The sequence below is a fragment of the Haliotis rubra genome, unplaced genomic scaffold (assembly GCF_003918875.1).
Source record: "Haliotis rubra isolate DU_JTF1 unplaced genomic scaffold, ASM391887v1 Scf29, whole genome shotgun sequence".
NCBI classification, from domain to species: domain Eukaryota; kingdom Metazoa; phylum Mollusca; class Gastropoda; order Lepetellida; family Haliotidae; genus Haliotis; species Haliotis rubra.
This window is the reverse complement of record NW_025766957.1, coordinates 2704241-2720076: the sequence shown is the minus strand read 5'-3', so window position 1 is coordinate 2720076 and position 15836 is coordinate 2704241. Positions and strand designations below refer to the sequence as shown.

General features: G+C 40.6%; 1 protein-coding gene across 6 annotated transcripts in view; it reads left to right on the top strand.

The window, feature by feature from the left end:
* Positions 1-15836, top strand: part of LOC124281841 — a 79828-nt gene that overhangs the window by 41400 nt on the left and 22592 nt on the right. For all 6 annotated transcript variants that reach the window (XM_046717839.1, XM_046717835.1, XM_046717834.1 and 3 more), the window contains one exon: positions 9351-9475. In XM_046717839.1, the coding sequence (XP_046573795.1) occupies positions 9351-9475 (125 nt within the window). The remainder of the gene's footprint in view (positions 1-9350; positions 9476-15836) is intronic.

Genomic DNA, 15836 nt, shown 5'->3' with positions numbered 1-15836 from the left:
GAATCCAAGTATTATATTGCATACTGCTTCCCCAATGGAATTCTTGAGCCGTTTTCTAGATATTCCATGCTGGAATGAAACTATATCTTACAACCTATGGTAGATGTATGTGCAACAAAATGGGGATGGCACGGTCTGAAACCCATCAGGGGTTAATCCATGATTGAATTAGTAGAACATTCCCCTTACATCTCGCTGTTGGGAGGATATTTAATAGCAAGTGAAACTATGAGTTTACTCTCAGGATGCAGACTAAATACAGTCGCTATATATGCTGTACAATTATCCTATGACAATGTTTCCACATTGTCTATCCGTGTATAGAAAGATAATATAAGTAAGCTGAAAAATAGTAATATGTCCCTACTTCTTCGAGAGAAACAGTTGGATCTTTTATTATATATTTGATGTAGGCATATGTTACTGATACGTTTACATTACATACTGTGAGGAGGATATATGTACATTCACAGGAAAGAGGTTTCTTGTCAAATATCAACATTAAACCAACATTTTCTTCATTGTGTTTCAATATCTGAACCATCTGTTTTCTCTTCTACATTACAGTCAGAGCCATGTAAATGATCATTTTCATTTCTACCAATTCTTTCTGCTACTGGTAATCTATTGCCCTTTCTAAAGGCACGTTTTGCCAGCATGCATTTCTCTGTATTGCTGAGCTGAAGCATTGAGCAAACTGTTTTTACTTCTTACTCCTTTCTGCCTGTTTAAAAATATCTTTCTCTGTTTATCCTTGTCACAAAAATGTGCCTGTATGTTGTACATTGTCAATTAAGATAATTCACAGTGAGTAATAAACAGTCTTTTGATGACTTACACAATGACAAATTCTCGTGTTATTGGCGTTTTCTCATTTACTTAGTAATTGCTAATTTTGTTCGACACCAGGTGTTCACGTCAGTTGGACACCCATCCTACTCTGACTAGAAACTCTTTTATTGTGTGTTATTCTTAATTCTTGATTTGATTAACTTGCCTTAATCATGTGCACTTTGAATCTGTATTTTTTTAATGCTACCAGTTGTCTCATGTTTAACAATGCTCAGCAATTTTGGATACTATAAATATTCAAGTGTGAACCAGACAATCCAGCTATAAACACTGTGAGGAACGATCAAGGTCATCGGGTACGGTTTTGTGACCTCCTACAACTAGCGTACATGTAGGTTCCCAGCTAACAATTTCACGTTTTGTCAGAGCGTTATGCTTTCGTTGTTACAACGATATTGTGTGAACTCCCACTTATGTTGTCACAACGTTGTGGCCTGACGTTGTGATGCGTCAGTTTTACGCCGCCACAAGTTAAAGTTATTTGATACTAAGGTAATTTACGTTGTCTCAACGTTCTATTTAACGTTTATAATGTTTATTTCGTGTTTTCTGAAGCTGTAGCTGAACAGTGAAGAAAGAATCTCAAAGTGAAACGTTTCTCATAAACTCTATCGTGACATAACGTTTCACATAAACTCTATCGTGACATTGTGGCATAACGTTATAAAATGGCGTAATACCAACGTTGTGTTATGACGTTACCAAGCCACAACCTTCCCACAACACTGCGAAAACGTTGGGTTGGTGTGTACCTATGTGGTGTGTACCTATGCTGATTTGTCATCCCTTCATGAGTAAATTCAAGTCTCAGTTACGTTTCTTACAAGCATTGATTATGTGTGTGTTTGTATAAAGTTATCTTGTTATAACATTTTCTGTCAGTTTGATCATTTTTTCATATCACATGTCATATACATGCATAAGGTTAAATCATCTTTCGTATTTACTTTAATTCAAAATTATTAACCGAGTGTTATGTGGCTAAAGCGTTTGTTCGTCGGGCCACAGGCCCTGACGGGTTTGTCTTCCTACTTGGGTACAATGTGCGCAGTCTACTTTGGTGTTCCCCCAAAATCGGTAACAATGGCATAAAACCATAATACGTCCTCTCACCGTGAAAATAATAGTTTCGAAAATACGTTGTAGAAATGTCAAATACCAATAACATCTACTGCTTTTATCGTCCTTATTTTTTAATATATTCTCCGGATTGAAACCAGGTTCGACTAAGCGTTCGTAAAGTTACGACCTGTCGTAACTCTATAGTTTATCAAAGGCTACGAAGGTTTTGTGGATCTGGAGCCAGACCCTTACACAACTGGCATTATCACATCTCTACGACATTGATCAATACAGCATCTGGTTGCTTTCTAACCGTATTTTTACACATAACGTTCTTAAATATCTCCTATCTTTACCACCCGTCCTTCTTTCTGTAAAACTAGACGTAGTGGCATGTTGATCGTCTTTAAGGAGCTGGTGTCCTTACGGCGTGTCACAAACATATGATCCCGGTTCGCCCTGTTTCTTGTTCTCTCCGCACCATACACCGTACTTTAGCATTTTTCGAATGTGATGTATCTAAAATTAACCTGCAGTATTGCAGTTATAGGATGCCGTCTTGTAAAAAATCGTGTCTAGACCAGACAGTCTAGTGATCAATATTCAGATGGACAATCCACTGACACAAACTCGACCAAGTCACCGAGCCTGACTCTCCCATTGGTCACCTCTTACGACAAGAACAGGTTACAAGGGACCAACCAATTGTAAACTCGAACCCCCACAGGACGTTGCGTTGAGTGAATGATGGAAGGATTGAAGGCCCCTAAGCAACGATCTACAGCGCTAATAGCTGTTTCATCCGCGTTCCCTGTGATTAGTAAGGCGAAATAACTCGTATCATTGATGCAATGTTCCATTCTTTCACACTGCATCGTTCAACATCCTTTGTTTCGACAGAATTGTTTTAAAGCACACAGTGGTTAAATGTACCGGTGAGTTTTAAGTGGATCAAAGTGTGTCACTTGAAAGGTCGAGTGTTAGGTGAAAATATACTCACTGCACAGATACACCATGAAACCTCGTTAACTCGAAGTTTATAAATATATACTCTCCCCAAAAAGAAACTCATCACGAAAATAGCAATTTCATGTAACAATGAATTAAAACGTGATTCATTTTACAAAAGGTTTTGCTCTGTTTATGAGTCCTATGGTGTTTATGTTTTGAAACATCACAACAAAACGCACCATCCGTACAAAATACCCGTATATAACATCATGATTTTCAATTTCGGCGTGTAGTGTCACAGAATACACAATTCACATGCAATGCACGTGAAAGTTGGAGGAGGATAGTCTCAATGATGGGTATAAAAGGTTGATCGCTGTCTGTCGATTATTCACAGTATTTGGAATATTGTTGACGAACGCAAAATGCCACGTCTAAGTGAAGCCAACCGTCATATCGCCATTGGTTTGCTTGAAGCTAGCCAGTCTCAACGTGCAGTTGCCCGACGCATAAATGTTCACCAAAGCACCATTTCACGGCTCTGGGAGAGATATCGCCAGCAGAATGCGGTAGCAGATGCCCCTCGTAGTGGGCGACCTCGAGCGACCACTGCGGCGCAGGATCGCTACATCCGGGTACATCACCTGCGTCATCGAACAGCTACGGCGACCAGTACCGCTCGACAAATACCCGGATTGAGGAGGCTTTCTGCACAGACCGTCAGGAACAGGTTGAGAGAGGCTGGTTTACGTACCTTATTTTGGCCCTGTGCTTCGACAACAACATCGTCGACATCGAGTTCAATGGTGCACCAACGTTCAGGCCTGGAACCTACCGAATTGGAGTAGAATCTGGTTCAGTGATGAATCACGATTTCTATTGGAACGACGCGATGGAAGAATGCGGGTGTACAGACGTCGATGTGAACATTTCGCCGACGCTTGCGTTCCCCAGGTGCACGGATTCGGCCGGGGAGGTGTTATGATGTGGGGAGCTATCACCTGCCGTAGGAGAAGTGATTTGGTGATGATCCAGGGCAACCTGACAGCTCAACGGTACTGTGACGAAATCCTACGCCCACACCTCCTTCCAATCATTGATCGCCAGAGGGAGTTGTTTCAACAGGACAATGCCAGGCCCCACACAGCACGTCACACTAGAGACTTCCTCCAGAACCACAACATCAATGTGCTCCCCTGGCCCTCAAGATCACCGGACTTAAACCCGATCGAACATTTGTGGGATGCCCTGGACAGACGGGTGCGTCGCCGTAACCCTCAGCTCCAGACACTTCAGCAACCCGCACAGTCACTACAGGCAGAGTGGGCTGCGATTTGGCAAAACGAGATTCTGAGACTTATTCGTTCGATGCCGAGGCGATGCCGTGCAGTTCTCGATGCCCACGGTGGTCACACGAGGTATTGACTTCAGCGCCACCACACGTCTCCATGTGACACTCAAACTGACTTTCCTCGAGTTGGTGCCACAGACGGATAAGTCTGCATTCCCAGTGTGCAATTTCGCTATATTTCATTGACTCATAAAGCCTACAAGATGTTTCAAAATAAACATAAAAATACAGTTGAAATTCCTATATGCGTTTCTTTCTTGGGAGAGTATATAATCTATATAATTATCCGTTGTTCGAGACAAAGGGAGTGCACATATAAGCAGATATAAGATATAAGTTACTGAATCCTAGTTCACCCAATACTGGGTGGGGTAGCCTAATGGTTACGCTCGTCACGCCGAAGGCCCGGGTTTGATTCCCCACATGCGTACATGTGTGTGAAGCCCAATTCTGGTGTTCCCTGCCGTGATATTGCTGGAGTATTGCTAAAAGAGGCGTAAAACTATACTCAGTGCACTAATATATTAATATCACATCGTCTCACATGGGCATGTTCTTGTTGAAATAGTTCGAGCTTACATATGTATATTATGTGTCTCTTATCCTCTCAAATAGCTAATAGACTAGCTTACCATCACCATTTTCCATGTGCACATTGTCACATATTGATTCCAAAGCTGAAACTAAACATTTAACCTGGAATCAGTCCGTAAAAGAAATAATAAAAGTATTTAGGTGTAACACCAATAAACAACAAGGACGTGTGCTTTAATTAACTGGTGTATAGGGCCTCGCGAGACACTACTTACGGTACTAAGCTGGTTCCCGGTACCCATTGCGTGCGCAACCTTGCGATATCCAGACGGGTCCCAGCTTCCTTCCGGTACTAGATTTCCGGTGACAAGCGTATATTCATCAACCAGTTTGGGTTCCAAATTGCGCGACCGCCAAATATGACTTTACTAGACCGGACCAAGTGTACAACCATGCTTGGTTGTCACAGCTGTTGACAGTCGTAATAGTTTGCTAATATGTTTTGATCAGAAATTTGTTATTCCTGCAAGGATTATCGGTTCCTTACTGTAAGCAGAGACCATATAATAGATATGGTCTCTGCTGTAAGATGACAACCATGAGACCATTCGAAAAGGTATAAAACGTTGTTTGTCATTGGAAGTCCTGATGTCTCTCGAAGTGCCGAAATGCCCTATTCTATAATTAACAAAGTTCATAAATCAGTACAAGGGTATCGCTATGGCAGAACATAATTATGTTACAGTATAAATATAAGGTAATATAATACACTGGCAGTGATTACAGCTATAAAGACAATGATGGAAATATTCACCTCTCAGCAACAGTGATCCTACTTGGAAGAAAGGGCCTAGCAAAGATATCCAAGGTATGATCATCACAATGATGGTCTTCTTCTGGCTTGAGATGTAATGTGAGATAAGAGGCAAGAGTTAACTCCCCTTATATACCTCTCTAAGGCATATGATTCTTGAATCATCCTTGTAACCCATTCCAAATCATTCTGTCTAAATCAAGAACAAGTGTAAATGCAGCACACCACTTTCCCTTGCTGAATCTAATGTACCATGAATCTAATGTACCAAATATTATTGTACAACACTGCCTAATAACAAAATATACCTACGTACGTAGTGCATGACAGCTAAATTATACTTGAGCAATACTTGAAGTTCGTACTTACAAAATGAATGTCCTTTACTCCTTAACTTACCATCTGCGCATGTCACTCACTTGTAATCGTTTCAATCGTCATGGCATGATGATTAAGCTAAAGTAAATTATGATTAATGTATGTACAATGTTAAATGGCTGAAAGAGAGTAAATATGAAAAGTTTGATCACCCTCAAACATTGCAATAAACATGTTCAAAATGCATAAACACGAGTGTTATTTCTCCTCCTTGTTAAAATAAACTGATCGGTAATGAAAGTTATCTTATTTCAAGAAAACATTCGTTAATGCTATATTTACCCCAGCAAAAGCACACACGCTTGATCAATGACAGATGCTACTGTTGTTCTGTTTTCACAGAATGGCAAGAGTCGTTCACTCACGCCTAAAATAACCAAACATAGCCTTGAGACGGTCCCTTGGGAACCTCATTAGTGACAAAGACTGCACGCAAAGTCTCCAGCTTCATTAATTGACCATCACAGGGTACAATTTGGTCTTCTGTCCTCTCTTTCTCTTCTCGTCTTGTAAAAAACGTACAAGGGTAACGTAATGTGACCTTCAAACGTCAGCGACAGACACATCACGGTGACAGTAGGCATCCTTAACGCGTGTGGTTGGGATGCATTGACACCAGCTCAGACAGAAAATGCTCTTATCTGTCAGGATCTGTAGGTATCAACTGCTGGATCTAAATATACATGAGTGATCGCGCCTTCTGCGGCTGTGATGCACCAAAATTCCCTCAATAGGGTGAATGAATCTGTGTTTAGATCTGTATATATAAGAAAAACTACCGGTCCCTTATCGAACATAGAGACTTTTCTGGGTTTCGTCTTCTTTTATTGTTTGGTACAACGTTTCAGGGCTTGTTCTGGCCCCATCATCGGGTAGAACTAAAGAACAGTTCTTTAGTTCACTAGAACAGTTCACCGTTCTTTAGTTCTACCTGATGATGGGGCCAGAACAAGCCCTGAAACGTTGTACCAAACAATAAAAAGAAAATGAAACCCAGAAAAGTCTCTATGTTCATCAAATAGCATCTTCTAAAATGCCAATCAAACATCTAACGGTCCCTAATCATTTATCAGTATGAAAATATACAACTTTAAGGATAGTAACCTCCGGTGTATATACCTTGAACTTCGTTACACGTAATAAACAAATACTTGAAATACTTGAACCTACTTAATGTGTTTTCCTTACTCCTCAAGGTAACATCTGCGCATGTCACTCAACTGGAATCGTTCATTCGACATGGCATGATTAGCAAGATTATCTGTAATTTCTGGTTTACTGGATTTAGCGAAATTTCGATGTTGACTTTTCATTAGTATAACCTGTGGGTACATGTTTGTTGATCGAGGCATATTCTCAAAAATATTCACGTATTTCTTATTTTCCCTTGCTTGTTAAGGTGTACACTTGACGTGCCTTTGTGGGTGTATCCAATCAGATTTATAGCAGATATGTGTTATTTCAGTGAGTGAGTAAGTGAGTTGGGTTTTACGCCGCTTTTAGCAATGTCACGGCGGGGGACACCAGCAATGGGCTTCGCACATTGTGCAAATGTAGGGAATCGAACCCGGGTCTTAGGCATGACGATCGAACGCTTTAACCACTAGGCTACCAAACCACCCGTGTTCTTTCAGGGGAAGAACACGCTGACTTCGTTGCATTTGCGTGATTGTGTACGTGACGGCTGGAACCAGTGGAGCGCTCACTGTTTCTTAAAGACCTGATGTTATCATTAAGTGTTACTGATTCAGAAATACACACAGACGGCATTGTCGGAATCGTTCAATGGACTAGCAGGTTAAATGTGTACACTGTTGCCTGTCATGCGAAATCTGGCCAGACTCAATGACTTGGTTCGTTGCATGACGTCGTATCAAGACGGCGTGCGACTTTACTCATGATATTAACCACTGGTTGCTACTTGGTTATGAAAAGACTGCCGTGTTATAGCTTGGATTAGCCACAAAATTATTACAATATTTGTTGAAGGGGCAAGAGGGGTGGGGCTGTAGGAAAGGTTGGGACAAAGGTCGATGACTCTGCAACAACACAGTCAATTGAATGTGGATTCGACACCTGTTTGTATGCCTACTTTGTTCAGTGGTCACCTTACTGTCTTCAAGGTTAGATCTGATTACAGACCGCCATGAACTTAGTGCGGCGCAACACAACAAACAAACCATCACAGTTGTGACAGGTATAGTGTGCCGCTGTAATTAGAGCCACGACCGTCCTCACGTCTGATTCGGGTAAAATCGGTTTTCAAATATAAGCCAAAGCCCCTTAAAACATTTTCCATAATAATTGTTCGATTCCGACTATGTGATGAGGTTGTTTTTGCGGATAAGCTCCAAACAGTGATGTACCAGGTGCTGTCGAAAAGTGGATCGTATCCTGCCACGCCGATGGCATCCGTCACAAACACGTGCAAGGGCAAGTCAATTGTTTGTATGGCAAAATAAATACGGTACAAGCCAAACCAGTAGCCAGGTTGCTGAGATATATAGTCAATATAGGAATGACTGTCATGGGTTAAATCTTTGCGAGTATATTTTATCTGATTCGGATAAAGAATGACGCCACTCAATGAAATACCTCATTATTCGCTGATCTCCTTTGCTAGAGACAGTGATATTTTTCCTGTGTTCATCACGTTCACTACAATCTTCGAATGGGTGGCATGTCTTAGACTACCTATCATTTCACCAAGAACATCAGGAACGCGGTTCACATGTTGTATCCATGATGGAAGTCGATCCTTCTTCCTGTGTGTTACAAGTAAGCACAACACCAGCCCAGCGACCCCACCATCAAAACCCCTCCATCCCCGACAAATCAAGTGAAGTGAGTGAATACTAGTAGCAAACCAATGACGAAAAGTTGAAACACCTGATATACAGCGAATGACAACAAAACGTTATTCACATATAGAGGACTGCATTAATCTGATAACAGTTTTATGTTGTTGATGATGTTTGTGATTAATATGATGATGTTTATGATAAATGATGATGATGATGATGATGATGATGATGATGATGATGATGATGATGATGATGATAACGATGATGACGACGACGACGGTGGTGGTGGTAGTGGTGATCCTTGTCCACCAACTTGTATTCCACTGTCCATTTGTTCGACAAAAAGACCATGTGAACTATTTCCTTTTCTGAAGTGAGAATAAAGAGTATAAAGTCGTCGATAAAGTCCGAATTTTCAACGGAGGAGTTTTTTCCTTGCCCAGTTTATTTCTTGGCGCCAAGACTGCAGCTGAGAAAAAGAGGGCATTGACCCGGTCATTTTAAAATAAGCTTCTAATCAGAAACCTCCTGCATGGCCTCACGGTAATTATGGTATTTAGACAGTCATCATTCACTTAACTCTACACAAATGTTTTTCTTTCAGTTGCCGGCAACAGACTTTGAAGTTCCTGGACAGCAGACCCGCTCTGATTGCCGTGTGTACACTGGTCGTCATTGAGTGTGTCTGCGTGCTGGTGGAGCTCATGGTCGACCTGCAGGGGATTAGGTGTAAGTAATGTATTTCTAAATTTCAACTAACGCCTGGCCTGTTTAATTGACCCCTGGTGCCTTGGTTCAAGTTTACGAGTGGGGTGTTTTGTTTCATTTCATATCTTCAGTCAATCTGCAGCCAACATGTGGACAAGAACACAATTTAAAATCGACTAATGTGAAGCCACTAACAAGATCATTTTCCCTTGTCATAATGTAACATATCACAATGATGACCATAGAGAGCAGGAAACAGGTGAAACATGTTCTACTTTATCATAACAAGGCAGAGTATTGACTACTGAGTACACATTTGTTAATTTTGTTTTTACCTAATGTTTACATAACAATACAACACATCATTACAATTGAATCCAGGTAACACATTAAGCCCTCCCCTTCATCGTATTGTGGGGGCGGCGGGGTAGCCTAATGGTTAAAACGTCTAGTCGTCACGCCGAAGACCCGGGTTCGATTCCCCAGATGGGTACAATGTGTGAAGCCAATTTCTGGTGTCCCCCGCCGTGATATTGCTGTAACATTGCTAAAAGCGACGTACAACTAAACTCACTCAATCACTCATCGTACTGTATATATGCACACAACACAATCATGACTATAGAGAAGCAGCATGTTAATGTCGTTTCCTGTATCGTATTGTAAACATAAACAAAACACGTTATTGACCACAGAGAACATTTACCATGTTGAAGTCGTTTCCTTTACCGTAAAATAAACACAAGGGCAATGCATTATTAGCTATAGTGAACAGGTGCCCTCATAAAGTCGTTTCCTCTGTCGTAATGTAAACAACAGCATAATACATTTTTTGTATGGAGAACAGGTTCCACCATAAAACAGTTTCCTCTATCGTAATGTAAACACGAGCATACTGCATTGATGGCTATACAGGACAGGAGCTATCATAAAATAGTTTCCTCTGTCGTAATGTAAACACGAGCACAATGCATGGTTGGCTATAGAGGACCGGTATCATTATAAACCAGGTACCATAATAAAATAGTTTCCTCTGTCGTAATGTAAACACAGCACAACGCATTGTTGGCCATAGTGACCAGGAACCATCATAAAACAGTTTCCTCTGTCGTAATGTAAACACAGCACAACACATCGTTGGTTATAGAGGACAGGTACCATAATAAAATAGTTTCCTCTATCGTAATGTAAACACAGCACAACGCATTGTTGGTTAAAGAGGACAGGTACCATAATAGAATAGTTTCCTCTGTCGTAATGTAAACACAGCACAACGCTTTGTTGGCCATAGCGACCAGGAACCATCATAAAACAGGTTCCTCTGTCGTAATGTAAACACAGCACAGCGCATTGTTGGTTATAGAGGACAGGTACCATCATAAAACAGTTTCCTCTGTCGTAATGTAAACACAGCACAGTGCATTATTGGTTATAGAGGACAGGTACCATAATAAAATAATTTCCTCTATCGTAATGTAAACACAGCACAACGCATTGTTGGTTATAGAGGACAGGTACCATAATAAAATAATTTCCTCTATCGTAATGTAAACACAGCACAACGCATTGTTGGTTATAGAGGACAGGTACCATAATAAAACAGTTTCCTCTGTCGTAATGTAAACACAGCACAGCGCTTTGTTGGTTATAGAGGACAGGTACCATAATAAAATAATTTCCTCTATCGTAATGTAAACACAGCACAACGCATTGTTGGTTATAGAGGACAAGTACCATAATAAAATAGTTTCCTCTATCGTAATTTTAACACAGCACAACGCATTGTTGGTTATAGAGGACAGGTACCATAATAAAATAGTTTCCTCTGTCGTAATGTAAACACAGCACAACGCATTGTTGGTTATAGAGGACAGGTACCATAATAAAATAGTTTCCTCTAACGTAATGTAAACACAGCACAACGCATTGTTGGCCATAGCGACCAGGAACCATCATAAAACAGTTTCCTCTGTCGTAATGTAAACACGAGCACAATGCATGGTTTGCTATAGAGGACAGGTACCATAATAAAATAGTTTCCTCTGTCGTAATGTAAGCACGAGCACAATGCATGGTTGGCTATAGAGGACCGGTATCATTATAAACCCGTTTCCTCTGTCGTAATGTAAACACAAGCACAACACATGATTGACTACAGAAAACACGTACCATGTGGAAATCTTTTTAAACATATTGTATGCATGAGGACAACACTTAACAGAAACCATCATATAGTGAGTGAGTGAGTTGAGTTTTACGCCGCACTCAGCAATATTACAGCTATGTGGCGGCGGTCTGTAAATAATCGCGTCTGGACCAGACAATCCAGTGATCAACAGCATGAGCATCGACCTGCGCAATTTGGAACCGATGACATGTGTCAACCAAGCCAGCAAGCCTGACCACCCAATCCCGTTTGTCGCCTCTTACGACAAGCATGGGTTACTGAAGGTTCATTCTAACCCGGACCTTCACGGGTGCCATCATAAAGTTGTTTTGCCTTAACATAATATATACACGAACACAACACATTATTGACTCTGGATAACAGGTAGTATGTTAAAGTCGGTGTGCTTTATCGAAATGAATACACGAACACGTATTATTTACAGTAAAAAAGTCGTTTTCCATTGTCATAATGCATACATCACCACGACACAAACTCGACCACAGCAAATGTTAATGTTATCTAACAGCAAGAAATGTCGACAACACGGAATCAAATAAATTTCCATTATAGGTAAGCGGGTATTAAGCCGCAAGGCTCTCCTGTAGTTTTGTAATAAAAAGTATAATTGTATTGCATGTGTATTGTGCTGTGCTCATGTTTAAAGTTTGATAAAGATCAACACCTTTGGAAATATATAATGTGTTATGTTTACAAAACACCATTAGATGGCAAAGATCAAAACGTGTTAAGGAAGTTCTCCGTTATAAGACTAAAGATGTGTCTTTCAACTTTCGGTCACAAAAAGATCGTTCTAAGTCAGTTAGTAAAGGTTTATCTAAATAATATATGCGACAAAAACACTCAACTCTTCTGGCTGGAGGGTATATCGTCGAAGACAACATAATCATGTATCTTAGGCGGCGAGAGACCGATTACACGGTACATTACACGATATATTTGCTCCAGAAAATGAATGTAATAGTTTCTGAGGAGAGAAATTAATAACGGCTCAATAGCTCTACAGACATAAAGGTTTATTGACTCATAGATATGGTCTTGTGTGCAATGTATGCTAGTATGGATTGCTTCCTGTCATGTGTACATACATGTAGAAGCATATAGACACCCTCTGTTGTATGGAGCTTTTAGAAAACAAGTAGCATTCTTTGAGGATTGTAATGAAGTGTGTACACTTGATGTTATCATTCAGTTCTGAAAGAACTGTTTCATATAAATATAATTAGCTTCTGAACCCTTTACAGAAACATGATAAACATGTGCTAAAATCAGAGACTGTACGATTTCTATGATGTCAGAAAGTCAAGTGTGAAATATAAACGTACGATTGAAGTCTATTCCTTTGTGAAAACAACTTTTGCACGGTAAAATGATTTGGATTTGCCTTTCTGAAGTTGTATTTTAGACTTCTTTTTAAAGTAATATGCATCAAAGTCAGTGTGAATTAAAAGGTTCCCAGCCAAAGTCACTGTCGAAGACACGTGGGGAATGGGAAGCTGCATGTGCAGTGCACCATATGATAACTTAATACAGTAATACAACCCAAACATCGTAACACGAACTGGGGCGGTGGGGTAGCCTAGTGGTTAAAGCGTTCGCTCGTCACGCCGAAGGCCCGGGTTCGATTCCCCACATGGGTACAATTTGTGAAGCCCATTTCTGGTGTCCCCCGCAGTGATATTGCTGGAATATTGCTAAAAACGGCGTAAAACCATACTCAGTCAGTCAGTCGTAACACGAACTAAATCGAATCGATTCACTAGCGCTCGGTAGTTGGTAGAAGCAACTTATCCAGGTTGTAAGATTTTTAACGTGTTTAACCTGATCTGACCATTATTGAGAGCTTGAATTCGCGAAACTCATTTCGTGTTGTTTTTCCTCAATAAACTAGGGATTCTTGCACTCGTCACTCGAACTGCTGTTGCCTAAAAAATGGAAGGAATCCAAAGCCTTGGCAAACAAGCAACTGACTTTCTGATTTACGTCGTAAGTGTAGGTTTATGTTCGTTCACGACCCGTGCTTCTGCGCATTAACCATATAAATACATGGTGTCCTCGGTATGCTCGCCTTTTTGTGCTCATCATATCTTGAGAGATTGAATTTTGCTGTACACAGCAACATTCCAGTGATTTGTAAATAAGCAAGCTTTGCCCAGGGAAGTCAGTAGCTGAGAGAGTATGAGCAACACTACTGGTCAATGACATCGGGGAATGATACCACCAGCGGCGAGTTCCCACAGCGTAATCTTCTATCATCATGACAAATACCCGGATCATTTCACAAGCATGATGTACTGATGACAAGTCCTGCCCCAGAAATCCTTATACGATTTGTTTGTTGTTTAACGCCGCACTCAGCAATATTTCAGCTATATGGAGGCGGTCTGTAAATAGTCGAGTCTGGACCAAGCAATCCATCATGAGCATCGATCTTTGCAACTGGGATACGATGACATATGTCATCCAAGTCAGCAAGCCTGTCCACCCGATTCCATTAGTCGCCTCTTACGACAAGCAGGGGTTGCTAAAGACCAATTCTAAACCAAATTTCACGGGTCACCTACAAAGTATGGAACTCCATGTCTTAGGAGCATGCATGCATACGAAATGCGAAATACAGGTGGAAGTATGGCTGTGTCTCAGACCTATCTCATAGATAATCAAACCCAATTCATATACAAGCCTTGAAAGTGCACTTTACCCAATCCGTATGCACAATTACGCTCCTGTGTGATCGTGGTTGGTGGTTGGTTGTTCTGTATTCGTGTTGCTGATATAAGTAAATATGCTCATAACTAGTTGATATAACGAATATTGCGGGTTCTTATCTTAGACTGTCCTGATGATTCTCAGTCAGGGCCTTTACTAGTGGTAAAGATACAGATCACCCCGGGATTTGGGCACAAAGGAGATGTGCCATGTTCACAACGTGACATAACTCAAATGCTGTTGTAAGCCAACTCGCTCATTCTTAAGTTTCAAATAAATTAATTAATGGTTTAGACTAGTTAGGTAATACAAAAGAACCACGAGCATAAGACATACTTTCAGGTTTTGTTATTTAGTAAGGACACGAGGAGGAATTCATTGGTTCCATAATGTACTAGTATACTGAAAGCTTGAGGAAAATGACAGTAAACCTATTGATGATGCCATATAAAATGAATTTTAGCCTATAACCATGTGCGGTTATTATTCCGAGATGTTCATTTTTTATAATTGCACCGTATTTTAAGTCGCAAGATAGTAGGTTACAGTCTCATGATCGTAATAAAATGTCATTAAACTTTGAACAGCCAAATATTTTGTCACTTTTTCCTGGTGATGTATAATGACTCGCTCAACCTGTTGTTAACAATGGGCGGTTGGGTGGCCCAGTGGTTAAGCGTTCGTCATGCCGAGGTCCGACGTTCGATTCCTCACACAGTATGAAAAAACACTTTCTTGTGTCCACCGTGACATTTCTTTATAACTGCCGGGCGGTGGGATAGCCTAGTGGTTAAAGCGTTCGCTGTCACGCCAAAGACCCTGGTTCGATTCGCCACATGGGTACAATATGTGAAGCTCATTTCTGGTGTCTCAGGTAGTGATATTGCTGGAATATTGCTCACTCACTAACCCACTCTTTAGAACTGCCAAACGAAGCGTAAAATCATACTCATTAACTCACTCTTGCCAAGATTATAAACACACTTCCACGGTGACAAGATTTCAAAGTACATGTACACCTCTTTTTATGATCTCGTTATCATTTGATTGGAATCGTTAATACATGTTTATAGGGTTTCCGGGCGTTTCTCGCACGCAGCGGTATTTTGAAAGCATGTGTTTATATTTTCATGCTTCTGTTGCACACAACAAAGTGAAAGTTCATAGCACTATGACAATTTCCAATTAACCCGATTGCTTTCCGCTTACGAAGTTCAGGATGTATTTGTCGATATCTGTTTATTTCTGGACGTCATTTCACATGGATCGTTATTATTTCAAAGGGAATATGCGATCTGAAATAGCACTCAAAAAGCAATAACTTGTTCGATTCAAAATGTGATGTAATTACTGCGACCGTGGGTGAGACGTGTTATGTTACGTAACAAACGTTATCGATGTGCTCTCAGAGCTTCTGAATTTTTTCATGGATTCACAATGGAATCACAATGCTAGTCACACGTTGTACAGGCCTGCGAAGAATAC